We start from the raw sequence: 15,075 nt of genomic DNA on the forward strand, positions 1-15,075 counted from the left end.
ACTTCGGAGGCTGAGGTAGGAAGACCACTTGAGCCCAGGAGTTTGAGGCTAGCCTGGACAATATAGCAAAATCTGTCTCAAAAAAAAAAAAAAAATTAAGGCCGGGCATGGTGGCTCCTGCCTGTAATCCCAGCACTCTGGGAGGGCAATCACCTGAGGTCAGGAGTTTGAGACCAACCTGGCCAACATGGTAAAACCTCGTCTCTACTAAAAATACAAAAAAATTAGCGGTCATAGTAGCAGGTGCCTGGAATCCCAGTTACTAGGGAGGCTGAGGCAGGAGAATCACTTGAACCAGGGAGGCGGCGGCTGCAGTGAGCTGAGATCAAGCCACTGCACTCCAGCCTGGGCGACAAGAGCAAGACATAGTCTCAAAAAAAAAAAAAAAAAAAATTAAAATTAAAAAAGGCAAATGAGTGACCTTTCATCTCATTCAGGACAATTACGTACAAATGGTCAAGAAAATCAAGGGCTAAATGTGATAACATTTAGACCAAAGCAAACTCTTTCAGATTCTCATTTACAAGTTTCAAAGAAATATAAGCTCTAACTTTAGTCTAAGGATATCCCCCACACTTCATTTCCCAGCTAAAAAGTTCTGTGTGCTAGCTTAATCTCTCAATTCACTGAAAGGATAAAATAAAGCCTTCCACAAGACCAAGAGTAAGGATGCTCCAGAGTCTCTCCCCATAACTGCCTACTCAAATAAAACATTTCTCTCACCTTGGCTTAGAAGTTATTTCCCTTACAGTGAAATTCAAAGACGTAGACATTCAAGGGACTACCCGCCTTATAACCCATACACTTTTTTTTCCAAAGCAAAATGTTAGGGTCAGAATGTATTAAGGTTTTAAATATTAAATAAAATCCTGTTCAGACCTAGAATAAGACGGTATACTAAATGCAGTCTGTAACCCACAAATAATTTCTCCTTATTCCTCTCAAATCCAAGAGCCAGGATTGTTAGTACACACAGAGAAATTCCTGTACTTTAACACCAAGACCAGAGGTTAAAATACCTGGTCACAGGTGACAAATCAGGCATCTCAGAACCAAAATAAAAGAAATACTCTGAGCACTTAAAACAATCATGGTACAGTACTCTACGCAAGCCACAGTCAACAGAAAAAAGTATACACATAAAATACCGCCCCTTGGGATCACAAGGTCAGGAAATCGAGACCATCCTGGACAACATGGTGAAACCCCGTCTCTACTAAAAAAATATTGGCCGGGAGTGGTGGCACGCGCCTGTAGTCCCAGCTACTAGAGAGGCTAAGGCAGGGAAATCGCTTGAACCCGGGAGGCAGAGGTTGCAGTGAGCCCAGATCGCGCCACTGCACTCCAGCCTGGCGACACAGCGAAACTCCATCTCAAAACGAAACAAAACAAAACAAAACAACAACAACAACAAAAAACCGCCCCTTTTTCCCCAGAGCCCAAAAGAAGTTAATGCCTATCACCCCAGGTTGCTCAGACCTAAAAATGTGTACACATAAGAGTACACACAGAAGAGCTAAAGAAATGAAGGACCTCACTGCAAAGGCAGAGGTGTCCAGCCGGGCATGGTGGCTCATGCCTGTAATACCAACACTTTGGGAGGCCGAGGCGGGCGGATCACCTGAGGTCAGGAGTTCCAGACCAGCCTGACCAACATGGTGAAACCCTGTCTCTACTAAAAATACAAAATTAGCTGCGCATGGTGGCGCACGCCTGTAATCCCAGCTACTCGGGAGGCTGAGGTAGGAGAATCGCTTGAACCCGGGAGGCGGAGGATGCAGTGAGCTGAGATGTACTCCAACGTGGACAACAAGAGCGCGAAACTCCATCTCAAAAAAAAAAAAAAAAAGAAGAGGTTTCCATAGGCTGCCTCACCTTCTCCAAGCCTAAAACCTCCGAGTTCAGCTACCCAGCTATTCCAAAGCTCAGGGATGCCTTGGAACTTCCTTTTCCTGTCTAACTTCACAAAAGGTCCCAGAAGGAGGAGTCACGTGATTTTTCAGGGTAAAAGCCGAGAGATCCCTAACACTCAAACCTGTCTCAAACTGAAGAGGGAAAATAAGAACCCTCTTTAAGCACACAGGTAAGACACACACAAGACAGAAGGCAAATAAACGTATCCCTCAACTGAGGAGAGGCAAAGAAGAGAAACGATCTTTGCACCAGCTCTGTCTCTGTCTCTGTTTGTCTCTCTCAGTACCAAGGGCAGGGACTCTGGCAAGACCCCGCCCCCCCTCCCCTAACTCCAAAGCAGGGTGGGCGGGAGGCAGCCTGAGGAGTCCCTGTTCCCGCGCGAAGCTCAGAGACCAAAGGACTCCCTATTGTGGGTCTACGGATGGTGACGGGAACCTGTCCCGCTCAAGCTGAAGAGTAAACCGAGGGCTCACTAGGCCCTCACCGCGGCCACCGCCGCCATGGAGCTGACCGCTGTCACAGGACTCCGTCAGGGAAGCGGGAGGATGGCCCCGGCCCAGAGCCGACCCAAAGAGAATTCACGCCTCACACTGTGTGGGAGGCGAGGGTCCCGGAGCCTTACCTCGGACACTTCGTCCTCGTCACTGCCAGACGCACCACCTCCACCCCCGGTCCTCAGCACTGCAGCCGCCAACTTGAAATCCAGCGCAGCGTCCTCTCCGCCGGCACCGCTGGCGGCGCCGCCGCCGCCGACTCCCGGCGCTGGCCCGGCCTCCCCAAAGAGCCTCACGGTGCGGATCCCCAGACCGACCCCTCCCGGCGGAGGCGGCTCCGAGGCCCCAGCTGGGGCGGATCGCGGAGCCACAGAGTCCAGGTCCTCCTCAAAGGAGGTGCCACCGCCTCCGCCATCAGTCAGCATTGTTCGCACGCGGAGCCGGAGACGGTGCCGACCCACTTGCGGCCACCGCCGCCGCTGATCCCGAGAACGAGAGGAGCAGCAAGAGGAAGAAGCGTCTCCTTTCCCCCGTCCCAGCAGCGCCACTAACTTCTCACTGCCTAACCTGCTGCTTCCCGCCCCCGAGACTCGCCACTGGCTGCAATACCCTGGTGGCTGCAGATCATTGGCCCTAGTGACCCGTCGCTCAGGCTCTTCGTCACGCGCCGCTTGCTGGCTCGCAGCCGCCAAGCTGCGTTGACCCGCGCAGGCCTAGGCGGTTGCGAACACCCGCCTCCTACCCTTCACGAGCTGACTTCCGGTCTTTTTCTATGTTTATTGGCCAACCCGTCTGACTATCGCATCACGACCTTAAAGTGGATTAGTTGGCCTTGTGGTCAGTCATAGTGACCCCGAACAATGGGAGAACTCATTGGCGCCATAAAATGTCGGTCACTTTGTCGCGGGACGTCGCGTGGTACAATTGGCCTGTGAGAGTACCATTCATCCCGCCCTCATCTGAGGTGACGGGAAAGGGCCGGGAAATTTCCACTTCTGAATAAAATGACTGCTGAAGTGATGACCCGCAAGAATTGGTCAAATTTGGAGTAGACTTCACCCTGCACTTGGTGAAACTTGTACGTCAAGGATGCAAGAGGAGCCGAAGTAACGCAACTCCCACCTGTCGCTCTCTGCTGGGCGCCCAGACTACGGCCGGAGAACAGCTGCATTGGGATTGGAGAAAAGAAGCCATCAGTCTTAGGAAGGGTCCACCTTCTTGCCATTGCCTGGTTGGAGGAGCGAAGCGTCAGTCACTAAGAGCGGTCACCACCTCTGGGACAGGTGAAGATGCGGAACCTATTTGCCGCGGGCTATTTGGGAGGGAATAGGGGACAGGGAGCGGTGAGGGGACAGTCGAGGGGCAAGGCCGATCCTGCTTCGCGCCTCCCGCCTTTCCGAGTTGGGCCCAGCGCGCGGGTCTGAGGGACACCCGGGGAGCTCCTTGGAATGGCCGCCTAGAGGAGACTCGACCCGCCCGCGTGCCAGGAGCTGGCCGCGCGTAGCAGTTCTACAGCCTTCGGGCGGGATCTCCCAGCGGAGCCGCGTTCTCCTGCTTGCGGACGGCTGCGGGCCTGAGGGCTGGACAGCGCCATGCCTCAGTACCGGGAACTGTCCCACGTAGGAAGGTGGGAATGCCGCGAACCGCGCGCGGAATCCGACCTCAGAGTGGAACAGGGTGGTGAAGAGTGCGTGCTCCGGGGCAGTTTCGAGTTCTGGTGCCGCCACTTATTTGCCGCCTGTTTCATTTTTGTGACTCAACTCGCTCCTCTGTGAAATGGGAGTAATATCAGTACCTTCCTCATTGGGTTATTGTTACGAATAAATTAGATGATAACGTAGCGCTTAGCAAAGTCCCAAACTTACAGGAAATACTCATTTTTGCTAGTTATTATCTCCTCTTCCTTCAGGAACTCTCTGCTCGCCCCTGGGTCCTACCAGCGCAACTAATTCCAGTTATAATCAGATCTGTGTGGTGCAAAACAAGGCTAGCTGTGGTGGTCTTCCCTCCTCTAAAGATGTCTCTTCCTCCCTGTATCCATCTCTCTATCTCTCTCTTTATCTTGTCAATAAAGGGGGGTTAAAAAATGCTGAGATTCTGTAGCGGGCGCCATGGCTTACTCCTGTAATCCCAACACTATGGGATGCTGAGGCGGGCGGATCATTTGAGCCCAGGAGTTCGAGACCTGCCTAGGCAACATGGTGAAACTCCGTCTCTACAAAAAATACAAAAATTAGGCTGGGCGCAGTGACTCACGCCTGTAATCCCAGCACTTTGGGGGGCCTAGGTGGGCGGATCATTTGAGGTCAGGAGTTTGAGACCAGCCTGTCCAACATGGTGAAACCCTGTCTATACTAAAAATACAAAAATTAGCCGGATGTGGTGGTGTGTGCCTGTAATCCCAGCTACTCGGGAGGCTGAGGCAGGAGAATCGCTTGAACTCAGGAGGCGAAGGTTACAGTGAGCCAAGATCGTGCCACTGCACTCCAGGTTGGGCGACAGAGCAAGACATCGTCTAAAAGAAAATTAATAATAATAATAATAATTAGACCAATAATAATAATAATTAGACCAGCATGGTGGTGCACGCCTGTAATCCTAACTACTCAGGAGGCTGAGGCGGGAGGGATCCCTTGAGCCTGGAAGATAGAGGTTGCAGTGAGCCGAGATCCTGCCACTGAACTCCAGCCTAAGCCATAGAGCGGTGCCCTGTCTCAAAAAAAATTAAAAAAAAAAAAAATCTGTTTCCATCTAATCCTTTAATCAGGGATCACCAAAAAAGGAGTCTGGTGGTTTGTATGGAAAATATCCTTTGGCCCCGAGAATGTCCATATGATAACAGAATTTGGCTGAAAAAAAAAAAAAAAAAAAAAGGCCGGGCGCAGTGGCTCACGCCTGTAATCCCAGCACTTTGGGAGGCAGAGGTGAGCGGATCACGAGGTCAGGAGATGGAGATCATCCTGACCAACATGGTGAAACCCCGTCTCTACTAAAAATACAAAAATTAGCTAAGTGTGGTGGCACGTGCCTGTAATCCCAGCTACTCAGGTGGCTGAGGCACGAGAATCTCTTGAACCCGGGAGGCGGAGGTTGCAGTGAGCCGAGATCGCACCACTGCACTCCAGCCTGGCGACAGAGCAAGACTCAGTCTCCAAAAAAAAAAAAAAAGTCATTTTCTCCTCTCTTATAACTTTAACAAAGGCCTTTATATATCTCAACTGTGCAAGATTTAATGTTTCATCATCCTTAAACTGGGATCTGAAATTTTTATAAGAATATAATGATTTTTTTATGACTTTAAAAGTTGATTCTGCCAAACATTTATTTAAAAAACATTTTGAAGATCATAAACATTTATTTGGCTTGGTTATTGCTCATTTTGACATTTCACATGTAAAGGTTAGTGTTTTCTATGAGCAGAACATGTTAGTTAAATGTTCTTTCTAGATAATAAATAAGTTGTAGAAAATTTTTTAAAAGTCTTGTACCTATTCTACAGAACTATTAATGTAAATGCTATGTACACTGGCTTTAGTTAGCATTTGTGGAATTTAATTAGCCTATACCCTCAATGCTGTTAAGTTTTCAAGGCATGTGTGACTAAGTCACAACCCAAACTAATAACACCAACAAAAGAAACCTAGCACTGCCCAACCCACTTCAAAGCTGGATTATCCAGAATTGGTATGGATACATCCTTAGGCAAAAACAGGTATTGACTGGTACAGCATTACAAAGGAACTGCTTGTCATGCTTACTACTGATACAAAAATAATTTGTGAGGCAACTCCCTGAACAAACTCATTAAATTCTTTAAACAAATGCAGTGACTCTCAAGGACACAGGGAAAGGAAATATGGATATATATACATTTTTCTCAATTTATTTGAGAGAGAAGAAAACACTCTCTTTACTCAGTGCCTACCGACTAACCCCGAGTATAGCTAAAGAAATGTGATTGAGCAATAATCTTTGTTTCACCAGGACCTTTACTTGAGATACCTGTCAGTAGTTTGACAGTCAGTATGGGAATTAAGAACTCCCAGTCTCCTATATTTTGGTGACTGCTCTATAGAGTCTCTATTAAATGTGATATAACGGCTGGGCACGGTGGCTCATGCCTGTAATCCCAGCACTTTGGGAGGCCAAGGCGGGTGGATCACCTGAGGTCAGGAGTTCAAGACCAGCCTGGCCAACATGATGAAACCATGCCTCTACTAAAAATACAAAAAATTAGCCAGGCGTGGTGGTGGGCACCTATAATCCCAGCTACTCAGGAGGCTGAGGCAGGAGAATTGCTTGCACCTGGGAGGCAGAGGGTGCAGTTAGCCAAGATCACACCACGGCACTTCAGCCTGGGCAACAAGGGTGAAACTTTGTCTCAAAAAGAAAATGTGATTCAATAGTTCCATATATACTACATTCCTATGGATTTAAAATTTGAAAACTCATTGATAAATCATCACAATGTCAAGTGATACATTTGATAGATAAATAAAATCACACTCAGGCCAGGTATGGTGGCTCATGCCTGTAATCCCAGCACTTTGGGAGGCTGAGGTGGGTGGATCACCTGAGGTCAGGAGTTCAAGACCAGCCTGGCCAACATGGTGAAACCCTGTCTCTACTAAAAATACAAAAATTAGGCCGGGTGCGGTAGCTCACACCTGTAATTCCAGCACTTGGGAGGCCGAGGCGTGTGGATCACAAGGTCAGGAGTTCAAGACCAGCCTGACCAACACGGTGAAACCCCGTTTCTACTAAAACTACAAAAATTAGCTGGGCGTGGTGGTGCGCACCTGTAATCCCAGCTACTCAGAAGGCTGAAGCAGGAGAATCGCTTGAATCTGGGAGGCAGAGGTTGCAGTGAGCTGAGATCATGCCATTGCACTCCAGCATGGGTGACAGAGCAAGACTCTGTCTCAGGAAAAAAAATGGAGTGGAGATTTGCTTAGTGGCAGTATCATAGCCAAAGGAATGATTATTGCTAATTGAAAACTTTTCCTAATACCCTGCCATGATGACTTGAAATATAGTCTTGAAATATAGTCAGCATTGGCAATTTTGAGTCTCTATGGAATAAAGAAGAAAAGAAAAAAAAAGACAGTGGGAATATTTAGAGTCTACTTATAATGTGTTTCAAAGCACTCTGTTTTGACCATCTTCCAGATCAAGAAGGATAAAGAACACATGGCTGGGCACGGTGGCTCACGCCTGTAATCCTAGCACTTTGGGAGGCCGAGGTGGGCAGATCGTGAGGTCAGGAGATCGAGGCCATCCTGGCTAACATGGTGAAACCCTGTCTCTACTAAAAATACAAAAAAAATTAGCCGGGCGTGGTGGCAGACGCCTGTAGTCCCAGCTATTCAGGAGGCTGAGGCAGGAGAATGGCATGAACCTGGGAGGTGGAGCTTTCAGTGAGCCAAGATCGTGACACTGCACTCCAGCCTGGGCAACAGAGCAAGACTCTATCTAAAAAAAAAAAAAAAAAAAAAACCACACATAAAAACTGTAGAGCCAAAGGATTTTTATTTTGTTATTTTGTTTTTTTGAGACAGTGTCTTACCCTGTCACTGGTGCTGAAGTGCAGTGGTACAATCACCTGCTCACTGCAGCCTCGACCTCTCAGGCTCAAGCGATTCTCCCACCTTAGCTTCCCAAATAGCTGGGACCACAGGATTGGACCACCATGCCTGGCTTTTTTTTTTTTTTTTAATTATTTGTGGAGATGGGGGGGTCTCCCTATGTTACTCAGGCTGCTGGCCTCTAACCTCTGGGCTCAAGCAATCCTCCCGCCTCAGCCTCCCAAAGTGCTGAGATTATAGGTGTGAGTCACTGTGCCCAGCTAGCCCAAGGGTTTCTAAAACTTCTGAGACAATAAGAGGTTTCAAATCCCATAATATGAGATTAACAGACTAAATTATAGATACAGGGACTTTAGCTACATGAAGTTCTTTCACATGCATCCTGCATTTTCTCCAGACATTTAATTCCTATATGCCAATCCATCTCAGTTCAGCCTATCTGTATAAGAAGTAAACCAACATATTTGTTGCACTTGGAGGTCATTTAACCTTTATAATGATCCTATTCAGATTTTACCCATTTTGTAGATGAGGAAGTTGAAACTTCAAAATTGTTAAATAACTTGCCCAAGGTTATAAGGCCAGTGTATAGAAAAGCTGGGATTTGAATTTATTTCTGCTTGGTCCCAAAACCCATGCTCTTCCCACTATATCACATCAATTCCATGGCAATCTCAAAAGCAAAGGAAATTCATCAATCAGGTAAACATGCTTCAACCATTATATCCTTCTTATAAATCTGCTAATCAGCACCCTAGGTGAAGTTATCCCTGACTACCATCAAATATATCTTCCTCCCTTATAACAGAAACATTTAAAACTTGTCTTCTGGTTTCTCCAACTATATTGTTAGTTTCTTAGACCAGGTAATTTCACACTAAAAAAATCTAATAGTTTACACAAATTAGCCAGGTGTGGTGGTGGGCCCCTGTAATCCCAGCTACTCAGGAGGCTGAGGCAGGAGAATTGCTTGAGCCCAGGAGGTGGAGATTGCAGTTAGCCAAGATCGTGCCGCTGCACTCCAGCCTGGGCAACAGAGTGAGACTCTGTCTCAAAAAAAAAAAAAAAAAAAAATCTAATAGTTAATACATACACATGGTTCAAATTTCAAAAAGAACAAAACAATTTGACACAACAGGCATGTGGAAAAAAGAATAAAATGAATATAAAGTGAGGAAAAGAGTCTTTTTACTTTCCCCACTAAATACCTAGACCTCCTCTCATACACAAACCATGTTATTAGGTTTTTAGATATCCTTCTCAGGCCAGGAGCAGTGGCTCACACTTGTAATCCCAGCATATTGGGAGGCCAACATAGGAGGATTGCTTGAGCCCAGGAGTTTGAGACCAGCCTGGGCAAAATAACAAGACCCCCATCTCTGTAAAACTAAAAATAAATACATAACTTTGGTTCAATAAGCCACCCACCATAGTTTTCGAAAAACAATAAAAATTGTTAAAGGAAGAGTACAAAATTTTTTCTTTTTAGCTGAATTGAGTAAATTGGGTTAGAACAAGGAGATACTGGAGTGTAGGAAACAAGCAATCTGGCTGCAGCTTTTTGCCCAGGTATGAGATAATGAACACCTGGATTAGGGAAGTGGCTATCAGAATGGAGAAAAAGAAACTGTCAGTAAGTGTAATCAGCATGAAGGTCAGGCATAGTTGCTCGTGCCTATAATCCCAGCACTTTGGGAGGCCAAGGCAGGAGGATCACTTGAGCCCAGGAGTTTGAGATCAGCCTGGGCAACAAAGCAAGACTCCCTATCTCTACAAAATAATAATAATAATAATAATAATAATAATAATAATAATAATAATAATAATAAAAGGTAGCCAAGTGTGGAGATGTGTACCTGTAGTCCCAACTACTTCGGAGGCTGAGGTGGGAGGATTGCTTGAGCCCAGGAGATCAAGGCTACAGTGAGCTGTGATCACACCACTATTCACCAGCCTGGGTGACAGAGTGAGACCTTGTCTCAACAACAACAACAAAATCAGTATAACTTTTGCACCTGATGAAATGTGGGAAACAAAAGAGTATAGGAACAAAAGTTACTCCAGATCTATACAAACTTTCTGAAAATAAATGTGGCATTATGCATCAAGATCCTTTCTTTAAATTTTTATTTCCACCTATTAGAATGGCTAAAGTCCAAATAAGTGGCAATACCAATTACTGGCAAGAAGGCAGAGCAGCAAGAATTCTCATTCTGGTGAGAATGCAAAACAGTACAGCCACTTTGGGAGACAGTTTGAAAGTTTCTTCCAAGCTAAATGTGTCTTAGGCCAGGCACAGTGGCTCACACCTGTAATCCCAGCACTTTGCGAGGCTGAGGCAGGTGGATCACTTGAGGTCAGAAGTTCAAAACCAGCCTGACCAACCATGGTGAAACCCCACCTCTACTACTACTAATAATAATACTAATAATACAAAATTTAGCCAGGCATGGTGGTGGTTGCTATAATCCCAGCTACTTGGGAGGCTAAGGCAGGAGAATCGCTTGAACCTGGGAGGCAAGAGACTGCAGTGAGCCGAGAGCCGAGATCACACCACTGCACTGCAGTCTGGGTGACAGAACGAGACTCCATCTCAAAAACAAACAAACAAAAAAAAACCCAAACAACAACAAAGTTAAACATGATGGATTTACCTTATGTGTTTGGTTTCAGAGAGCAATGAGAAGAACTTAGCCAAGGTAGAACATTAATTGCTGAGTCAGCCAGAAACCCCCAAACCTTCAACTGAACAGAAATACAGATTTACTGTAACTCTGTAACTGAAAACTTTTTTTTTTTTGACAGGGTCTTGCTCTGTTAGTGAGTAGTGCAGTGGTGCAGTCTCACTACAGCCTCAACCTCCCAGGCTCAAGCCATCCTCCCACCTCAACCTCCCAAGTAGCTGGAACTACAGGTGCACACCACCATGCCCAGCTAGTTTTGTTTTGTTGTGTTGTGTTTTTTTTTTTTTTTTTGTATTTTTTGTAGAGATAGGGTTTTTGCCATGTTACCCAGGCTGTTCTGAAAATCCTGGGCTCAAGCGCTCCACCTGCCTCAGTCTCCCAAAGTGCTGGGATTATAGGTGTGAGCCACCACACCTGGCCCACATTTTTAAAAGACATCAAGTTGTAGCTTTGCTTTTTGCAAAAGTTAAACATCTCTCTGCAGAAAGGTCATATTGGATGACAATGAAGATTAATCCACTCTTCCCCCAGGTGAGTCCTTGGTGAATATTTTTGTGTATTGCTTCCATTGGAAGGATTGTACTGAAAATATGAGTGCTAGCAGTAATTCTATGAGCTTTCTCACTTCAGTACTAATTAAAAGGAAAAGCCCCTGAGCACAGTGGCTTACACCTATAATCCCAACACTTTGGGAGGCCGAGGTAGGCGTATCACACGGTCAGGAGTTCAAGACCACCCTGGCCAATATGGTGAAGACCCATCTCTACTAAAAATACAAAAATTAGCCAGGCATGGTGATGGGTGCCCATAGTTCCAGCTACTTGGGAGGCTGAGGCAGGAGACTCGCTTGAACCCGGGAGGCAGAGGTTGCAGTGAGCCGAGATTGCACCAGTGCATTCCAGCCTGGGCGGTGGAGTGAGACTCCATCTAAAAAAAGAAGGAAAAACCAAGAGTCACTTTGAGAAATAAATACCATTAAGTGTGTAGTTCAGCCCCGATGTTCTGGTCTACAGTTGTACAAGCTCTTTGACAAGAATAGGGTTCTAAGAACTGACAATCAATAGGTTACTTGGAGAAATCCAGAACCCTACCTTGTGCATTACAGTGAACCCCCTGCTTCTTCTATCCCACACTTAGTAAACCTGAAGCTAGTGACCCCAAACATCCTTTTTCACATGTCTTCTTACCACTGCAAATTAGGCAGCCACACCCACCTTTTGTAGAAGCTCTCCTTGGCTGGTACCATGTCCTTCTGCCACAGACTTTAGAAGATCCCAGAATTGGTGAAACTTTTGAATCTTATGGTCTGAGCACTTTTTCTGATGAGAGAACAGCTAGATAGCAACCCCAGCAGCAAGAATCCTCTTATTTTACAAGTTATGGTGGCCTGGCATTTAGTGAATCAGCACTTTTGAGTCAGAAGACCCCTTGAGTTGTTTTAGTTTTTCACAATCCCCCCCCTCCATTTTTTTTTTGAGTTGGAGTTTCACTCTTCTTGCCCAGGCTGGAGTTCAATGGCGTGATCTCGACTCACTGCAACCTCCACCTCCCAAGTTCAAGCGATTCTCCTGCCTCAGCCTCCCAAGTAGCTGGGATTACAGGCGTGTGTCACCATGCCCAGCTAATTTTGTATTTTTAGTAGAGATGGGGTTTCACCATGTTGGCCAGACTGGTCTCGAACTCCTGACCCAGGGTGATCCGCCCACCTCGGCCTCCCAAAGTGCTGGGATTACAGGTATGAGCCACCATGCCTGGCCTTACAATTTTTTTTAAATAGAGGAGTAACTTGAGGAGTGAATATTAGAATCAGTATCTACCAATAAAATCTCTGAAGTGATTTTACATGACCCAATCATTACCCTCTGATTTTTCCTGTGAGAACCTGAAGTACATCCTTGCTTACCACAATGAGAAAGGAGCAGATCCAGGACTCCAACTCAAAGAGCAATTTGGGCTTATAAGTGACTCAGTCAGTTCAGTCTTGGAGACTCTTGTGGAGTGTTTGAACTCAACTCAGTTTGCCACACTCTTTTTTCATCAAGGCAGTCCCATAAATCAGGAGATACAGCATGGTGTTCACCTGCAGGGCAGGTAACAGTGCCACGTACCAGGTGTTCTTTCCCAAGGAAGTGGCTATGGCCCCAAAAGGACACTTGTAGAAAGTCTAGGCCAGACATGAGTCTGATATAAGCTCACAGAAGCTATTAAGATATATACTGGTCAGGACTCTACTCTTAAACTTTTCACCTAGAAGCCCTTCTTAGACCCTGGCATTTACACCTCTGGTGTCAAGGGAAAAAAAAAGAAAAGAAAAACAGCCAAAATTGGACTTCTCCAGCAGAGATTTAGTCAACGCAAAAGGTTCATCAGTTGAAAAGAATTGCATCACTGTTACAGAGTTATGTAGGACATATGAGCAGGCCTGTCTGTGGCCTCTGGAGTTTGGTTAAAGTCCTAAACTGTCCCAATGGCTCCACCCATAAGCTGGCAACATTTTAAATCAAGATTGAGCCATACTAGAGAGTCCAAAGAAAACAGCAATACTTTTCTGTATACCAGGGATTTCAAATGGATATTAGAATTCCTGGAGAGTGACTGAAGGGCTCAGAAATACTTAAAAACCCTTCAAAGCACTGGTTGACCACTATTCACAGCCTGGTAATGCTCATGCCCAACAGTTACTCTCACAAGTTCCCTGTTGCACTCTCTGTATACCATTAGCAGTAGTGTAATTGATACAATCTTTAGAGAAATGAGTTTGGAGGTGCCTTCATTTTATTTTTTTGAAAGAGAGTCTCTGTCGCCCAGGCTGGAGTACAGTGGCGTAATCTCAACTGACTGCAACTTCCATCTCCTGGGTTCAAGCAATTCTCCTGCCTCGGCCTCCCAAGTAGCTGGGATTACAGAAATATGCCACCACACTTGGCTAATTTTTGTATTTTTAGTAGAGACCGGGTTTCACCATGTTTGCCAGTCTGGCCTGGAACTTCTGACCTCAAGTGATCCATCCACCTCAGCCTCCTAAAGTGCTGGGATTACAGGCATGAACCACTGTGCCCAGTCCTTCTCCTTTTTTTTTTTTTTTTTTTTTTTTAGTGCACCTACCCTTTGATTTAGCAAATCCATTTCCAACTCTGGGGAAAAAGTGGCACAGAAACCCTCACACATTAACTCAAAAAAAAAAAATTGTGTACAAGGACATTCATTAAAACCTTACTTGTCAGGGCCAGGCATGGTGGCTCACTCCTATAATCCCAGCACTTTGGGAGACTGAGGTGGATGGATCACTTGAGGTCAGGAGTTCAAGACCAGCCTGGCCAACATGGTGAAATCCCATCTCTAAAAAAAAAAGAAAAAAAAAAAAGGCCAGACAGGGTGGCTCATACCTGTAATCCCAGCACTTTGGGAGGCCAAGGCAGGTGGATCACTTGAGGTCAGGAGTTTGAGACCAGCCTGACCAACGTGGCGAAACTTCATCTCTACTAAAACATACAAAAATTAGCCAGGCATGGTGGCAGATGCCTGTAATCCCAGCTACTCGGGAGGCTGAGGCAGGAGAATCACTTGAACCTTGGAGCAAAGGTTGCAGTGAGCCGAGATCGCACCACTGCACTCTAACCTCAGTGACAAAGCAAGACTCTGTCTCAAAAAAAAAAAAAAAAAATTAGCCAGGGGTGGTGGTGCACACCTGTAGTCCCAGCTACTGGGGAGACTGAGGCATGAGATCACTTGAAGCTGGGAAATGGAGGTTGCAGTGCACAAGATCATGCCACTGCACTCCAGCATGGACAAAAGAGTGGGACTCCGTCTCAATACAAACAAACAAGCAAACCTTACTTGTCCATCAATAAGTAAGTGGTTAAGTTAGCTGTGGTACAGTTATAACATGACCTACAATGTACTTGTAAAAAAGAATGAAGAGGCCAGGCAGAGTGGCTCATGCCTGTAATCCCAGCACTTTGAGAGGCTGAGGCAGGCAGATCATGAGGTCAGGAGATTGAGACCATCCTGACCAACGTGGTGAAATCTCGTCTCTACTAAAATACAAAAAATTAGTTGGCTGTGGTGGCTCACGCCTGTAGTCCCAACTACTCGAGAGGCTGAGGCAGGGGGGAATAGCTTGAACCCAGGAGGCGGAGGATGCAGTGAGCCAAAATCATGCCACTGCACTCCAGCCTGGCGATAGAGCAAGACTCCATCTCAAAAAATAAATAAATAAATACATAAGTAAGTAAATAAATAAATAAAAGAACGAAGAAAATCAGAAGGCTGATTGTGCATGGTACACTACCAAGTAGGGGAAAAAATGAAATTATTTCAGTTTTTTACTAGAAATATATCATTTTATTTCTGCATATATTGTTTGAATTTGTTTATAATGAGTATGTAATGCCTTTT

The 15,075-nt window shown here is 45.8% G+C and overlaps 1 protein-coding gene and 1 non-coding gene across 18 annotated transcripts in view; one reads left to right on the forward strand and one right to left on the reverse strand.

Annotated features, from left to right (window-relative positions):
• LOC111528060 (ankyrin repeat and KH domain-containing protein 1) overlaps nt 1-2,981 on the reverse strand; it is a 140,476-nt gene extending 137,495 nt beyond the window's left edge. For 16 of the 17 annotated variants that reach the window (XM_023194788.2, XM_023194705.2, XM_023194781.2 and 13 more), the window contains exon 1: nt 2,537-2,981. In XM_023194788.2, coding sequence (XP_023050556.1) covers nt 2,537-2,833 — 297 coding nt within the window. In that variant the 5' untranslated portion in view covers nt 2,834-2,981. The remainder of the gene's footprint in view (nt 1-2,536) is intronic. The other variant, XM_023194758.2, reaches the window with a different exon arrangement.
• Nucleotides 2,982-7,351: 4,370 nt separating this feature from the next.
• On the forward strand, nt 7,352-7,488 carry LOC111530907. Its single transcript, XR_002728047.1, has one exon. It is a non-coding gene; the product is annotated as a U4 spliceosomal RNA (small nuclear RNA).
• The last annotated feature ends 7,587 nt before the right edge of the window (nt 7,489-15,075 follow it).

This window comes from Piliocolobus tephrosceles, chromosome 4 (genome assembly GCF_002776525.5).
Source record: "Piliocolobus tephrosceles isolate RC106 chromosome 4, ASM277652v3, whole genome shotgun sequence".
Classification (NCBI taxonomy): domain Eukaryota; kingdom Metazoa; phylum Chordata; class Mammalia; order Primates; family Cercopithecidae; genus Piliocolobus; species Piliocolobus tephrosceles.